We start from the raw sequence: 14,535 nt of genomic DNA, 5'->3' as shown, positions 1-14,535 counted from the left end.
CTCCAGTCACATCTAGAGCTGCATCCACAATCCTTCCTAAAGCTTAGCTTAGACTCTGTAACCCGTGTTATTCTGCTGTGCTGCATTCTGGGAGATGTAGTGCACAGTCAGGGGTGACAGGGACACGTGAGGGTATGTATGTGCAGCTCTGGATGTGACTGGAGTAATCGCCTGCCCTTACTGTGTCTGTCAGACAAGCCCATGCAGCTGAACCAGTCGCTCTTCATGCTGGCGGGGCAGAGCGGCTACGTCCTCCAGCCGGACATCATGAGGGACGAGTTCTTTGACCCGTTTGATAAGAGCAGCCTGAAGATTGTGGAGCCCATTACGGTACAGATCCAGGTGAGAGACAGTGGGGGGCGACGGAGAGCCTGCTGGTGTAGTGCAACATGGGGGATGGGGGCATAGAGGTGCAGAGCGGGGCCCCGGGCTCCTACAGGGCTCACATCATTGTACAGCTGCAGTGTAAAGTATGGGGGCAGCTGGAAGGGATCGGGGACTGCAGCGGAGGAGAATCACTGCCATTATGTCTGCGGAAAACAGCTGCAGTGTAAAGTATGGCATGGGGGAGGGGCCATAAATGTCTGTACAGGAAGAATCGGGCTGCAGAGTAAATCATGGGGGACAGGCAGCAGCCTCTGGTGTGTCCTTATGGAGCAGAGCTGCAGTGTAAAGCATGAAGGTCTCAGCTATTATTAACATTCCAGATTCTGGGCGCCAGGCATCTCCCCAAAAACGGCCGGAGCATCGTCTGTCCCTTCGTAGAAGTCGAGGTTTGCGGATCCGAATTTGACAACAGCAAAAACAAGAGCGATGTTGTAGGTGAGCCCGTATACTGCGCCGACACCTGTATACATAGAGGGGGGGCATTGCGTCTCCCTGATCTAGTGCACGCCCCCCCCCCTTATGTGATCAGATTCTGGTATCTAGCCATTGAGCTGATCAGCGCCCCCATTTTCTTCCCGCAGCGGACAACGGTCTGAACCCCGTCTGGATGATGAAGGAGTTCGTGTTTGACATCAATAATCCGGAGTTTTCCTTCCTGCGGTTTGTGGTGTACGAGGAGGACATGTTCAGTGACCCCAACTTCCTGGCGCAGGCTACATTCCCTGTCAAGGCCTTAAAGACAGGTGAGAGACGCACAGCAGAGGCTTCATGGGGGGGGGGGACTCACTTACCTCTCCAGTGGCCCCCACAGTAGTGGCATGGACTCACCAATAACTTACCCAAGTGACAACATCAGCGCTATCTAAGCTCCTCCTTATCCTATGTATTCATCTAATAATTCAGATCCTTAGGGGTGGGATTGAAAAGGGGGAGGAGCCAAATCACTATTGTTACAATGTAGCCAGTTTAATAATGAAGTGATTCCGTCCTCATCCAAGTTAGGAATATATCCAATATACAATAATATACCCAAGTGAGATCCTCAGGGGTGGGGTCAGAAGAGGGGAGGGGCTAAACAATCACTTTATTTGTGACAATGTAACTAATCTATAAATAAAGAGTTTAGGGAGAGACGGGGTAACTGCGGGGCCGCCCAGTGGCTTATTATGTGACATGTTATATATACTGGTGTATATACGCTCTGGTGGGCGGAGCTAAGCATTAATATACATACAGTATTGTTATAGTATTTGGAACGTTCCGGTATCTGCCCCGACATTGACTCATCCTTTGTGTCTTCCAGGTTATCGCTCCGTACCCTTAAGAAACAGCTATAGTGAGGAGCTGGAGCTCGCCGCCCTGCTGGTGCACATCGAGATTGTCAATGCAAAGGTGGGCAGGGGGGACCATGGGGTCCAGGGGTCACCTCATGTGACACTACAACTCCCAGCATGCACACTCCTGAATCCCACATGGAAGTGAATGGAGCATGATGGGAGTTGTAGTGCTATAGCATGTCCTGGTCAGCGCCCCCTAGAGGAGGGGCACATGAATATATTCTCCGGCCATGGCCTGAACGTCTGGTGTGTGGTTATTGCAGGAGGAGGATGATGAGAATCTCTACACGTCCATCCAGCAGCTCCGCGACCGCGCCAGCGAACTCTCCAGCCAAGTGTCCAGCTACGAGCGCGCCAATAACTGCGACTCCCGATACCAGCAGCGACTGGACGAACTGCGCGCCGCTCAGGAGAGGCTGCTGGAGCTCACCGAAGTGCGCAACCGAAAGTAGGTCCTCCCCGCTGACTCCTGTGGTGTGCTAAGCCCCGCCCCTCTGTCACTTCCATCATAGAAGCCTATTTCCACATCTCTAGCTGCGGCCTGCAGTGTAAAGCAGTGGAACTACAACTCCCAGCCTGCAGCGGTGAAGACATACTGGGAGTTGTAGCAGTCGCACACAGATGAAACCCTCCATGCTTTACACTGCAGGCTGCAATCAGGCCAGTGATGTCATCTGTTTTATCCCCTCCCCCTCAGACTCATGGAAAAGAAGAGGCGAGACCGGCAGCTGGCGAATAAGCGGAACTGACGGTATGTGGGATGGCGGCGAGTCGTCAGAGGGCCCATGTGACCACGTACGGGGACCCACGTATAGCCGGCTGATGTGATGGACGCAGCCTCTGCCGGGGCGCTCATATATACGCACCTGGGTCACAGAACCACAAAAACTGGCGCAAAGCCGAGACGGCGCCCGCCAGCACCAGGTGTATCCAGTATCTGGTGGCGATGGCCGCGGCGGCGTCCCCAAGGGCTCCTCCTCCTTTCTCTTTCGCTGCTTTGCATCCTCTGGGATTTACCTTCACCACAATGTATAGATCTATATGTAATGATGGCGGCGCCGCCGCGGCCGCTACGGTCGGTTCTGCTACGTAGAACTGCACTTTACCGCTTCGAGCGCTCGGTGCTGGCGATGGCGTAGACTCGTGGATGGACGTGGCGGGGTCGGACTGTACCATCTCGCTGGCACCTCTGGACATGGCGCTCACAGACCCGGAAACGCGATAAACTAGTTGGGGATGGAGATGGCACCGAGACACGGATGAAGAACAATGGCGCAAATACACTGGAAACCACCGCACCCAAAGCACAAGCCTTATATACTCCTGCGTAAGGGGCGGGGCTAAGCGTCACAACCTCGTCACCTACGTATCAGAAAAACCACGCCCTCCTGTCACGGCTGATGACGTTGTTACCGTGTGTCAGCGCCCAGGACACGTCATAGACTGCGGCTCTATTGTGTACCATGCTCCAGTCACAGCAAAAGCATCTCACAACGCAACACAAAGCAGCGTCACCGGGGACTGCAGCTCTGGAGGTGACTGGAGAACAAGACAAGATCAGACCAGAATACGGGGAATGAATAAATCACTGCGAAGATTCGGACTAGGGCGACGACAGACACTGGTCATGTGACACAAAGGTCGCGAGTATCGGTGAGGACTTGATCATGTGACACAAAGGTCGCGAGTATCGGTGAGGACTTGATCATGTGACACAAAGGTCACGAGTATCGGTGAGGACTTTAGTCATGTGACACAAAGGTCGCGAGTATCGGTGAGGACTTTAGTCATGTGACACAAAGGTCGCGAGTATCGGTGAGGACTTGGTCATGTGACACAAAGGTCACGAGTATCGGTGAGGACTTTAGTCATGTGACACAAAGGTCGCGAGTATCGGTGAGGACTTTAGTCATGTGACACAAAGGTCGCGAGTATCGGTGAGGACTTGGTCATGTGACACAAAGGTCGCGAGTATCGGTGAGGACTTGGTCATGTGACACAAAGGTCGCGAGTATCGGTGAGGACTTTAGTCATGTGACACAAAGGTCGTGAGTATCGGTGAGGACTTGGTCATGTGACACAAAGGTCGTGAGTATCGGTGAGGACTTTAGTCATGTGACACAAAGGTCGCGAGTATCGGTGAGGACTTTAGTCATGTGACACAAAGGTCGCGAGTATCGGTGAGGACTTGGTCATGTGACACAAAGGTCGCGAGTATCGGTGAGGACTTGGTCATGTGACACAAAGGTCGCGAGTATCGGTGAGGACTTGGTCATGTGACACAAAGGTCGCGAGTATCGGTGAGGACTTGGTCATGTGACACAAAGGTCGCGAGTATCGGTGAGGACTTGGTGACTGATGCTGCGCCAATAGGATATTCTGCATTTTCTGCTGTATTTCATGTCAGGGCAATATACGGGGCAGGATCGGGAGCGCTCAGGGGGTTATACCACTAGTCACAGGGTGGGGGCAGCGTCACGCACTAGGGGGTCATTAGGGAGTCAATGTCCTCCATGAGAGATGGTAAGTGGTGAGCTCCGCCCCCGCAGTGCCTTACCCAATCTGACCTAGCGGACGCCACGAGTCATTCATATAAAACACTGGAGTGCCTTATTGCCTTGTCCTACGCAGGGTTAATGGGGTGACACGCAGCGGCGACGAAGGCGAAACGCAAGAATAGCGAGAAATTATTTATCAAGAGAAAATTGTATTGTCTAAGTGCAAGCAGCGCCACGACTGGTGATAATAAAGAGTTAATTCCCTTCATGGTCCGTGCGTATCTACAAGACTGTATCACACGTGATGGGATTAGATACACGGCGTCACATGATTAGATACAGCATTGTCATGGAGACCGTCTCCATCACTCAGGTTGTAGATATTGGTGAGGATGAAGATTTCTGATCAAACAGCAGCAGAGACTACAGGCTCCACCCCCTACCACAGATCGCAGGCTCCACCCCCCTACCACAGACTGCAGGCTCCACCCTCTAGTAAAGACCGCTAGCTCCTGCTCCACCCCCCTACCAGACTGCAGGCTCCACCCTCTAGTACAGACTGTAAGCTCCTACTCCACCCCCCTACCACAGATCGCAAGCTCCACCCCCTACCACAGACTGCAGGCTCCACCCACTAGTACAGACTGCTGGCTCCTGCTCCACCCCCCTACCACAGATCGCAGGCTCCACCCCCTACCACAGATCGCAAGCTCCACCCCCTACCACAGACTCCACCCTCTAGTATAGACTGTAAGCTCCTACTCCACCCCCCCTACCACAGATCGCAGGCTCCACCCCCCCACCACAGATCGCAGGCTCCACCCCCCTACCACAGATCGCAGGCTCCATCCCCTACCAAACTGCAGGCTCCACCCCCCTACCACAAATCGCAGGCTCCATCCCCTACCAAACTGCAGGCTCCACCCCCCTACCACAGATCGCAGGCTCCATCCCCTACCAAACTGCAGGCTCCACCCACTAGTACAGACCGCTGGCTCCTGCTCCACCCCCTACCACAGATCGCAGGCTCCACCACAGACTGCAGGCTCCACCCACTAGTACAGACTGCTGGCTCCTGCTCCACCCCCTACCACAGATCGCAGGCTCCACCACAGACTGCAGGCTCCACCCACTAGTACAGACTGCTGGCTCCTGCTCCACCCCCCTACCACAGATCGCAGGCTCCACCCCCTACCACAGATCGCAAGCTCCACCCCCTACCACAGACTCCACCCTCTAGTACAGACTGTAAGCTCCTACTCCACCCCCCCTACCACAGATCGCAGGCTCCATCCCCTACCAAACTGCAGGCTCCACCCCCCTACCACAGATCGCAGGCTCCATCCCCTACCAAACTGCAGGCTCCACCCACTAGTACAGACCGCTGGCTCCTGCTCCACCCCCTACCACAGATCGCAGGCTCCACCACAGACTGCAGGCTCCACCCACTAGTACAGACTGCTGGCTCCTGCTCCACCCACCTACCACAGATCGCAGGCTCCACCCCCTACCACAGATCGCAAGCTCCACCCCCTACCACAGACTCCACCCTCTAGTACAGACTGTAAGCTCCTACTCCACCCCCCCTACCACAGATCGCAGGCTCCATCCCCTACCAAACTGCAGGCTCCACCCCCCTACCACAGATCGCAGGCTCCATCCCCTACCAAACTGCAGGCTCCACCCACTAGTACAGACCGCTGGCTCCTGCTCCTCCCACCTACCACAGATCACAGGCTCCACCCCCTACCACAAAATGCAAGCTCCACCCCCTGCCACAGGCTCCACCACAAACTGCAGGCTCCACCCACTAGTACAGACCGCTGGCTCCTGCCCCACCCCCTACCACAGATCGCAGGCTCCACCACAGACTGCAGGCTCCACCCACTAGTACAGACTGCTGGCTCCTGCTCCTCCTCCCTACCACAGATCGCAGGCTCCACCCCCCTACCACAGATCGCAAGCTCCACCCCCTACCACAGATCACAGGCTCCACCACAGACTGCAGGCTCCACCCACTAGTACAGACTGCTGGCTCCTGCTCCACCCCCTACCACAGATCGCAGGCTCCACCCCCCTACCACAGATCGCAAGCTCCACCCCCTACCACAGACTCCACCACAGACTGCAGGCTCCACCCACTAGTACAGACTGCTGGCTCCTGCTCCACCCCCCCCTACCACAGATCGCAGGCTCCATCCCCTACCAATCTGCAGGCTCCACCCTCTAGTACAGACTGTAGGCTCCTGCTCCACTCCCTTACCACAGATTGTAGGCTCCACCCCCTACCACAGATCGCAAGCTCCACCCCCTACCACAGGCTCCACCACAAACTGCAGGCTCCACCCACTAGTACAGACCGCTGGCTCCTGCTCCACCCCCTACCACAGATCGCAGGCTCCATCCCCTACCACAGATTGCAGACTCCACCCCCTACCACAGATCGCAGGCTCCACCCCCTACCACAGATTGCAGACTCCACCCCCTACCACAGATCGCATGGCTCCACCCCATCCTTTTGGCAGGAATATTGAGACTAGCGTGACACTGGGTATCGTTCCGTTGATCCAGAACAAAGAACATTTGCAACGTAACAAACATTTATTTTCTACTTCTCGTCCATTATAAATTATCTTTTACATTTATGTACAACTCGATCGATGCGGGGGGCGGGGCATGGAAGGGGGGAGGGGAGCGGTCCAGGCACCTCATATAACACTGGGCCGGTGTCACTAATACATGGACTCATTACTCTGCACTGCACTGAAGGGCAGCTGGAGGGCGCTGAGGTTGGGGATATTGGGGCTCCTCTTTGTGGGGTTCCTCTTGCGGTTCCACAACAGCAGAGTGCTGGAGCGTTTGCTGGCGACCATCGGCTTCCGGGGGTTCTCCTTGTTCCCCTTCAGGATCTCACTGGATGTCAACATGGAGGACTTCTTGTCTGGTACCTGCCAAATAAAGAGGCCGCGTGATAATGGAGTGTAATATATAAGGAGATACCGGAGTGTAATATATAATATATAAGGAGATACCGGAGTGTAATATATAATATATAAGGAGATACCGGAGTGTAATATATAATATATAAGGAGATACCAGAGTGTAATATATAATATATAAGGAGATACCAGAGTGTAATATATAATATATAAGGAAATACCAGAGTGTAATATATAATATATAAGAAGATACCAGAGTGTAATATATAATGAGATACCGGAGTGTAATATATAATATATAAGGAGATACCGGAGTGTAATATATAATATATAAGGAGATACCGGAGTGTAATATATAATATATAAGGAGATACCGGAGTGTAATATATAATATATAAGGAGATACCGGAGTGTAATATATAATATATAAGGAGATACCGGAGTGTAATATATAATATATAAGGAGATACCGGAGTGTAATATATAATATATAAGGAGATACCGGAGTGTAATATATAATATATAAGGGGATACCGGAGTGTAATATATAATATATAAGGGGATACCGGAGTGTAATATATAATATATAAGAGGATACCGGAGTGTAATATATAATATATAAGGAGATACCGGAGTGTAACATATAAGGAGATACTGAGTGTAATATATAATATATAAGGAGATACCGGAGTGTAATATATAATATATAAGGGGATACCGGAGTGTAATATATAATATATAAGGAGATACCGGAGTGTAATATATAATATATAAGGGGATACTGGAGTGTAATATATAAGGAGATACCAGAGTGTAATATATAATATATAAGGGGATACAGGAGTGTAATATATAATATATAAGGAGATACCAGAGTGTAATATATAATATATAAGGGGATACAGGAGTGTAATATATAATATATAAGAAGATACCAGAGTGTAATATATAATGAGATACCGGAGTGTAATATATAATATATAAGGAGATATCGGAGTGTGATATATAATATATAAGGGGATACCGGAGTGTAATATATAATATATAAGGAGATACCGGAGTGTAATATATAATATATAAGAAGATACCGGAGTGTGATATATAATATATAAGGAGATATCGGAGTGTAGTATATAATATATAAGAGGATATCGGAGTGTAATATATAATATATAAGGAGATACCGGAGTGTAATATATAATATATAAGGAGATACCGGAGTGTAATATATAATATATAAGGAGATACCGGAGTGTAATATATAATATATAAGGAGATACCGGAGTGTAATATATAATATATAAGGGGATACCGGAGTGTAATATATAATATATAAGGGGATACCGGAGTGTAATATATAATATATAAGAGGATACCGGAGTGTAATATATAATATATAAGGAGATACCGGAGTGTAATATATAAGGAGATACTGAGTGTAATATATAATATATAAGGAGATACCGGAGTGTAATATATAATATATAAGGGGATACCGGAGTGTAATATATAATATATAAGGAGATACCGGAGTGTAATATATAAGGAGATACTGAGTGTAATATATAATATATAAGGAGATACCGGAGTGTAATATATAATATATAAGGGGATACCGGAGTGTAATATATAATATATAAGAGGATACCGGAGTGTAATATATAATATATAAGGAGATACCGGAGTGTAATATATAAGGAGATACTGAGTGTAATATATAATATATAAGGAGATACCGGAGTGTAATATATAATATATAAGGGGATACAGGAGTGTAATATATAATATATAAGAGGATACCGGAGTGTAATATATAATATATAAGGAGATACCGGAGTGTAATATATAAGGAGATACTGAGTGTAATATATAATATATAAGGAGATACCGAAGTGTAATATATAATATATAAGGAGATACTGAGTGTAACATATAATATATAAGGAGATACCGGAGTGTAATATATAATATATAAGGAGATACCGGAGTGTAATATATAATATATAAGAGGATACCGGAGTGTAATATATAATATATAAGGAGATACCGGAGTGTAATATATAAGGAGATACTGAGTGTAATATATAATATATAAGGAGATACCGAAGTGTAATATATAATATATAAGGAGATACTGAGTGTAATATATAATATATAAGGAGATACCGGAGTGTAATATATAATATATAAGGAGATACCGGAGTGTAATATATAATATATAAGGAGATACCGGAGTGTAATATATAATATATAAGGAGATACTGAGTGTAATATATAATATATAAGGAGATACCAGAGTGTAATATATAATATATAAGGAGATACCAGAGTGTAATATATAATATATAAGGGGATACCGGAGTGTAATATATAATATATAAGAAGATACCGGAGTGTAATATATAATATATAAGGAGATACCGGAGTGTAATATATAATATATAAGGAGATACCGGAGTGTAATATATAATATATAAGGAGATACCGGAGTGTAATATATAATATATAAGGAGATACCGGAGTGTAATATATAATATATAAGGAGATATCGGAGTGTAATATATAATATATAAGGGGATACCGGAGTGTAATATATAATATATAAGGGGATACCGGAGTGTAATACATAATATATAAGGGGATACCGGAGTGTAATACATAATATATAAGGGGATACCGGAGTGTAATACATAATATATAAGGGGATACCGGAGTGTAATATATAATATATAAGGGGATACCGGAGTGTAATATATAATATATAAGGAGATACCGGAGTGTAATATATAATATATAAGGGGATACTGGAGTGTAATATATAAGGAGATACCGGAGTGTAATATATAATATATAAGGAGATACCGGAGTGTAATATATAATATATAAGAGGATATCGGAGTGTAATATATAATATATAAGGAGATACCGGAGTGTAATATATAATATATAAGAAGATACCGGAGTGTGATATATAATATATAAGGAGATATCGGAGTGTGATATATAATATATAAGGGGATACCGGAGTGTAATATATAATATATAAGGAGATACCGGAGTGTAATATATAATATATAAGAAGATACCGGAGTGTGATATATAATATATAAGGAGATATCGGAGTGTAGTATATAATATATAAGAGGATATCGGAGTGTAATATATAATATATAAGGAGATACCGGAGTGTAATATATAATATATAAGGAGATACCGGAGTGTAATATATAATATATAAGGAGATATCGGAGTGTGATATATAATATATAAGGAGATACCGGAGTGTAATATATAATATATAAGGAGATACCGGAGTGTAATATATAATATATAAGGAGATACCAGAGTGTAATATATAATATATAAGGAGATACCGGAGTGTAATATATAATATATAAGGAGATACCGGAGTGTAATATATAATATATAAGAAGATACCGGAGTGTAATATATAATATATAAGGAGATATCGGAGTGTGATATATAATATATAAGGGGATACCGGAGTGTAATATATAATATATATTACACTCCGGTATCTCCTTATATATTATATATTACACTCCGGTATCCCCTTATATATTATATATCACACTCCGGTATCTCCTTATATAATATATAAGGGGATACTGGAGTGTAATATATAAGGAGATACCGGAGTGTAATATATAATATATAACCAATAAGACAAACCAACAAACAGTCCCACAAATGGTTCGACAGCGACTGCAAAGCACTACGCCATACCCTAAGAACAGCCTCCAACCAAAAACACAGGGACCCCAACAACAAGGAGGTGAGGGAAGCCTACAACAATCTATGCAAGCAATACAAGGGCACCCTCAGAGAGAAGAAACAGAGGGACCTCTCCCACAAAATACAGCAACTAGAGGACTCCCTCCAGGACAGCTCATTCTGGGAGACCTGGCACCACATGGGCACAAAGCCCAAGAAAAACTCTCTCCACATCCAAAATGGCAATATCTGGCTCAACTACTTCAGAGGTCTCTACAAAAACATCCCAGAAGAAGAACTAACTCCAGAACAGCAACAGATAATCACCAAACTGAGGGACATGGAGAAAGTCATCAAAGACTTCCAGAACCCTCTGGACTCACCAATCACCATAAAAGATATACAGGAAAGAATTGCCCTGCTGAAAGGCAAAAAGGCCAGTGGCCCTGACGGCATCCTACCAGAGATGATCAAATACAGCCCTCCAGCAATACACGCGGCACTGGCAAAGCTATTCACCCTCGTGCTCAATGCTGGACACTTCCCCGAAGACTGGAACAAAGGCCTCATAACCCCCATCTACAAGAATGGGGACCAATATGACCCCAACAACTACAGAGGGATCTGCGTCAGCAGCACATAGCTGGGGAAACTGTTCAACAGCATCATCAATAACAGAATCCTCACCTTCCTCACACAACACGGGGTCCTCAGCAAGAGCCAAGCAGGGTTCATGCCAAACCACCGCACCACAGACCATATCTACACCCTGCACAGCCTCATCAAGACGCACGTCCACAACACCAGAAGAGGCAAGATATTCGCCTGCTTCGTGGACTTTAAGAAGGCGTTCGACTCAGTATGGCACCCAGGCCTACTTCTAAAACTCCTAGAGAGTGGAATAGGAGGAAGAACGTACGACGTCATCAAGAGCTCCTACACCGGAAACCAGTGCAGTGTGAAGGTGAATGGGAAAAGGACAGCATACTTCCAACAGGCCCGAGGGGTCAGACAAGGCTGTAGCCTGAGCCCAACGCTCTTCAACATCTATATCAATGAACTGGCTACAGCCCTGGAAGCCTCACCAACCCCAGGCCTCACCCTGAACAATCGAGAGGTGAAGTTCCTGCTATACGCCGACGACCTCCTACTCCTGGCCCCCACCGAGAAAGACCTCCAAGAAAGCCTGTCAGTGCTGGAAAAATTCAGCACCACATGGGCCCTACCCATCAACCAGAAGAAGACCAAAGTCATGGTACTCCAGAAGAAGGGCCACAATAAAGCCTCCACCACCTCACAATTCACACTGAACGGCTCCACACTGGAGAAAACCAACAGCTACACCTACCTGGGGCTGGAGCTCAGCCAATCAGGAAGCTTCAAAGCAGCAATAGAAACCCTGAAAGCAAAAGCCTGCAGAACCTTCTACGCCATCAGAAGACAACTGTACCACCTCAAACCACCGGTGAGGGTCTGGATGAAGATATTTGACGCTGTCATCTCCCCGATCCTTCTCTATGGCAGTGAGGTTTGGGGCCCAGCCACCTACCCAGACCAGTCAAGGTGGGATTCCAGCCCAACAGAGAACTTCCACCTGGAGTTCTGCAAATACCTGCTCCATGTCCATCGCAACACCACCAACATAGCCTGCAGGGCAGAGCTAGGCAGACTCCCCCTATGGCTCACCATACAGAAGAGGGCGCTAGCTTTCCAGGCACACATCCAGGGGAGCGACTCCTACCACCACCAAGCCTGGCTAAGCCACCTGAGCAAACCAGACACTCACCAACCAAACAGCAGCCAACCACCAAACCAAAAACACCAACAGATGATAACCAAGGCCGAAATAAAGGCGACCACAGAGGCAAACAGAGAGCGGTACATTGAAGAATGGAGAAACGAAATAAATAACTCCAAGAAACTCACCAATGTGTACCAATCCCTACAAAGGGACTACACCATGGCCACCTACCTGGAGAGAATACGCCACCCCAAGCACAGACAGACCCTGAGCCGGTACAGACTGAGCGCCCACAACCTAGAGATAGAGACGGGGCGATACAGGCAGACGTACAAGCCACGGGAGAAGAGACTGTGCCAGCACTGTGACCAGGGGGTCCTAGAAGACCAGACCCACTTCCTGCTACACTGCACCAAATACTCAGCTATGAGGGCCGTCTACTACCAAAGACTCTCTGCCCACATCCCAGACTTCATATCTGCAGACGAGAAGAGGAAACTCTACATCCTACTGGGAGAAGAAGAGGCCACTGTGGAGATCGCTGCCCAATACGTGTCCAGCTGTCACCAAACAAGAGGAAGATGAGACTCCACGGAGTGTAATATATAATATATAAGGGGATACTGGAGTGTAATATATAAGGAGATACCAGAGTGTAATATATAATATACTAGCTGGTACCCGCGACTTGGTCTGCGGTGATTGTAGCAGTGGGTATATACAGGCGCGGGTAAGGTTTTCGTACTGTGTATAAGGGATGGGATATGAAATGTAACTGTGTATCTTGTTGTTGCTGTAATTCTGAGAGCACATGAGACTTTTGTGTTGTGTTGTTTGTGTGTAATTTGTATTTCAGCTGCTATACGGTGTTGTTATAGTGTCTTTGGGACAGAGTTATTTCAAGTGAATATACTTGGATATACGATATGGTATGATTTTTTATTTGCCACCAGTACATGTAAGTTTTGGGCACAGGATACTCTTGAGCAAGCAACATAAAGTCTGGCCCTGTGCATGACAGTGTAGTAACCAGTGGCAGATCCAGGGTTTGCGGGGCCCTGGGCAATTGACTTTGGCGGGGCCCTACGCGCAGTGCGCCGCAGCAAATTAGGCCCCACCCACTTTTATGTTGACTCCGCCCATTCTCATTCATTATTCATGCGATTCCACACAGTATAATCCTCCTACAGTCACCCATAAATTATATGTCCCCCCTCCATCTCTCCCCATTTTCATATACACCCTTCATCTACCCCTAGTTTCATGTCCCCCCCTCTATCTCTGTCCGCAGTTTCATGCCATTCTCCCCCTTTATCTGCCCACAGTTTCATGTCCCCCCCCCGTCTCTGCCCCAGTATCATGCCGTTCTCCCCCCTTCATCTGCCCCAATGTCATGCCATTCTCCCCCCTTCATCTGCCCCAGTGTCATGCCATCCCCCCTTCATCTGCCCCAGTATTATGCCATTCTCCCCCCTTCATCTGCCCCAGTGTCATGCCATCCCCCCTTCATCTGCCCCAGTATTATGCCATTCTTCCCCCTTCATCTGCCTCAGTGTCATGCCGTTCTCCCCCCCTTCATTTGCCCCAGTGTCATGCCGTTCTCCCCCCCTTCATTTGCCCCAGTGTCATGCCGTTCTCTCCCCCTTCATTTGCCCCAGTGTCATGCCGTTCTCTCCCCCTTCATTTGCCCCAGTGTCATGCCGTTCTCGCCCCTTCATCTGCCCCAGTGTCATGCTGTTCTCCCCCCTCCATCCACCCCAGTGTCATGCTGTTCTCCCCCCTTCATCTGCCCCAGTGTCATGCTGTTCCCCCCCTCCCCTTCATTTGCCCCCAGTTTCTTTGGGCCCCCTCCATCTCTGTCCCCAGTTTCATGCCGTTCTCTCCCCACCCCCTTCATC

The 14,535-nt window shown here is 47.4% G+C and overlaps 2 protein-coding genes across 3 annotated transcripts in view; one reads left to right on the top strand and one right to left on the bottom strand.

The window, feature by feature from the left end:
- LOC142200011 (1-phosphatidylinositol 4,5-bisphosphate phosphodiesterase gamma-1-like) overlaps positions 1-4,461 on the top strand; it is an 89,642-nt gene extending 85,181 nt beyond the window's left edge. The window contains exons 27-32 of one of the 2 annotated variants that reach the window (XM_075270003.1): positions 194-342; positions 708-822; positions 969-1,130; positions 1,691-1,779; positions 1,988-2,172; positions 2,422-4,461. In XM_075270003.1, the coding sequence (XP_075126104.1) occupies positions 194-342; positions 708-822; positions 969-1,130; positions 1,691-1,779; positions 1,988-2,172; positions 2,422-2,473 (752 nt within the window). In that variant the 3' untranslated portion in view covers positions 2,474-4,461. Of the gene's footprint in view, positions 1-193; positions 343-707; positions 823-968; positions 1,131-1,690; positions 1,780-1,987; positions 2,173-2,421 lie in introns of those variants that run through there. The other variant, XM_075270004.1, reaches the window with a different exon arrangement.
- Positions 4,462-6,879: 2,418 nt separating this feature from the next.
- The window catches only part of RHPN1 (rhophilin Rho GTPase binding protein 1), a 41,625-nt gene continuing 33,969 nt past the window's right edge, over positions 6,880-14,535 (bottom strand). The window contains exon 15 of the mRNA XM_075271936.1: positions 6,880-7,170. Within this exon, the coding sequence (XP_075128037.1) occupies positions 6,955-7,170 (216 nt within the window). The 3' untranslated portion in view covers positions 6,880-6,954. The remainder of the gene's footprint in view (positions 7,171-14,535) is intronic.

The sequence above is a fragment of the Leptodactylus fuscus genome, chromosome 4, assembly GCF_031893055.1.
Source record: "Leptodactylus fuscus isolate aLepFus1 chromosome 4, aLepFus1.hap2, whole genome shotgun sequence".
Taxonomy (NCBI): domain Eukaryota; kingdom Metazoa; phylum Chordata; class Amphibia; order Anura; family Leptodactylidae; genus Leptodactylus; species Leptodactylus fuscus.
This window is presented reverse-complemented; position numbering and strand designations above follow the sequence as displayed.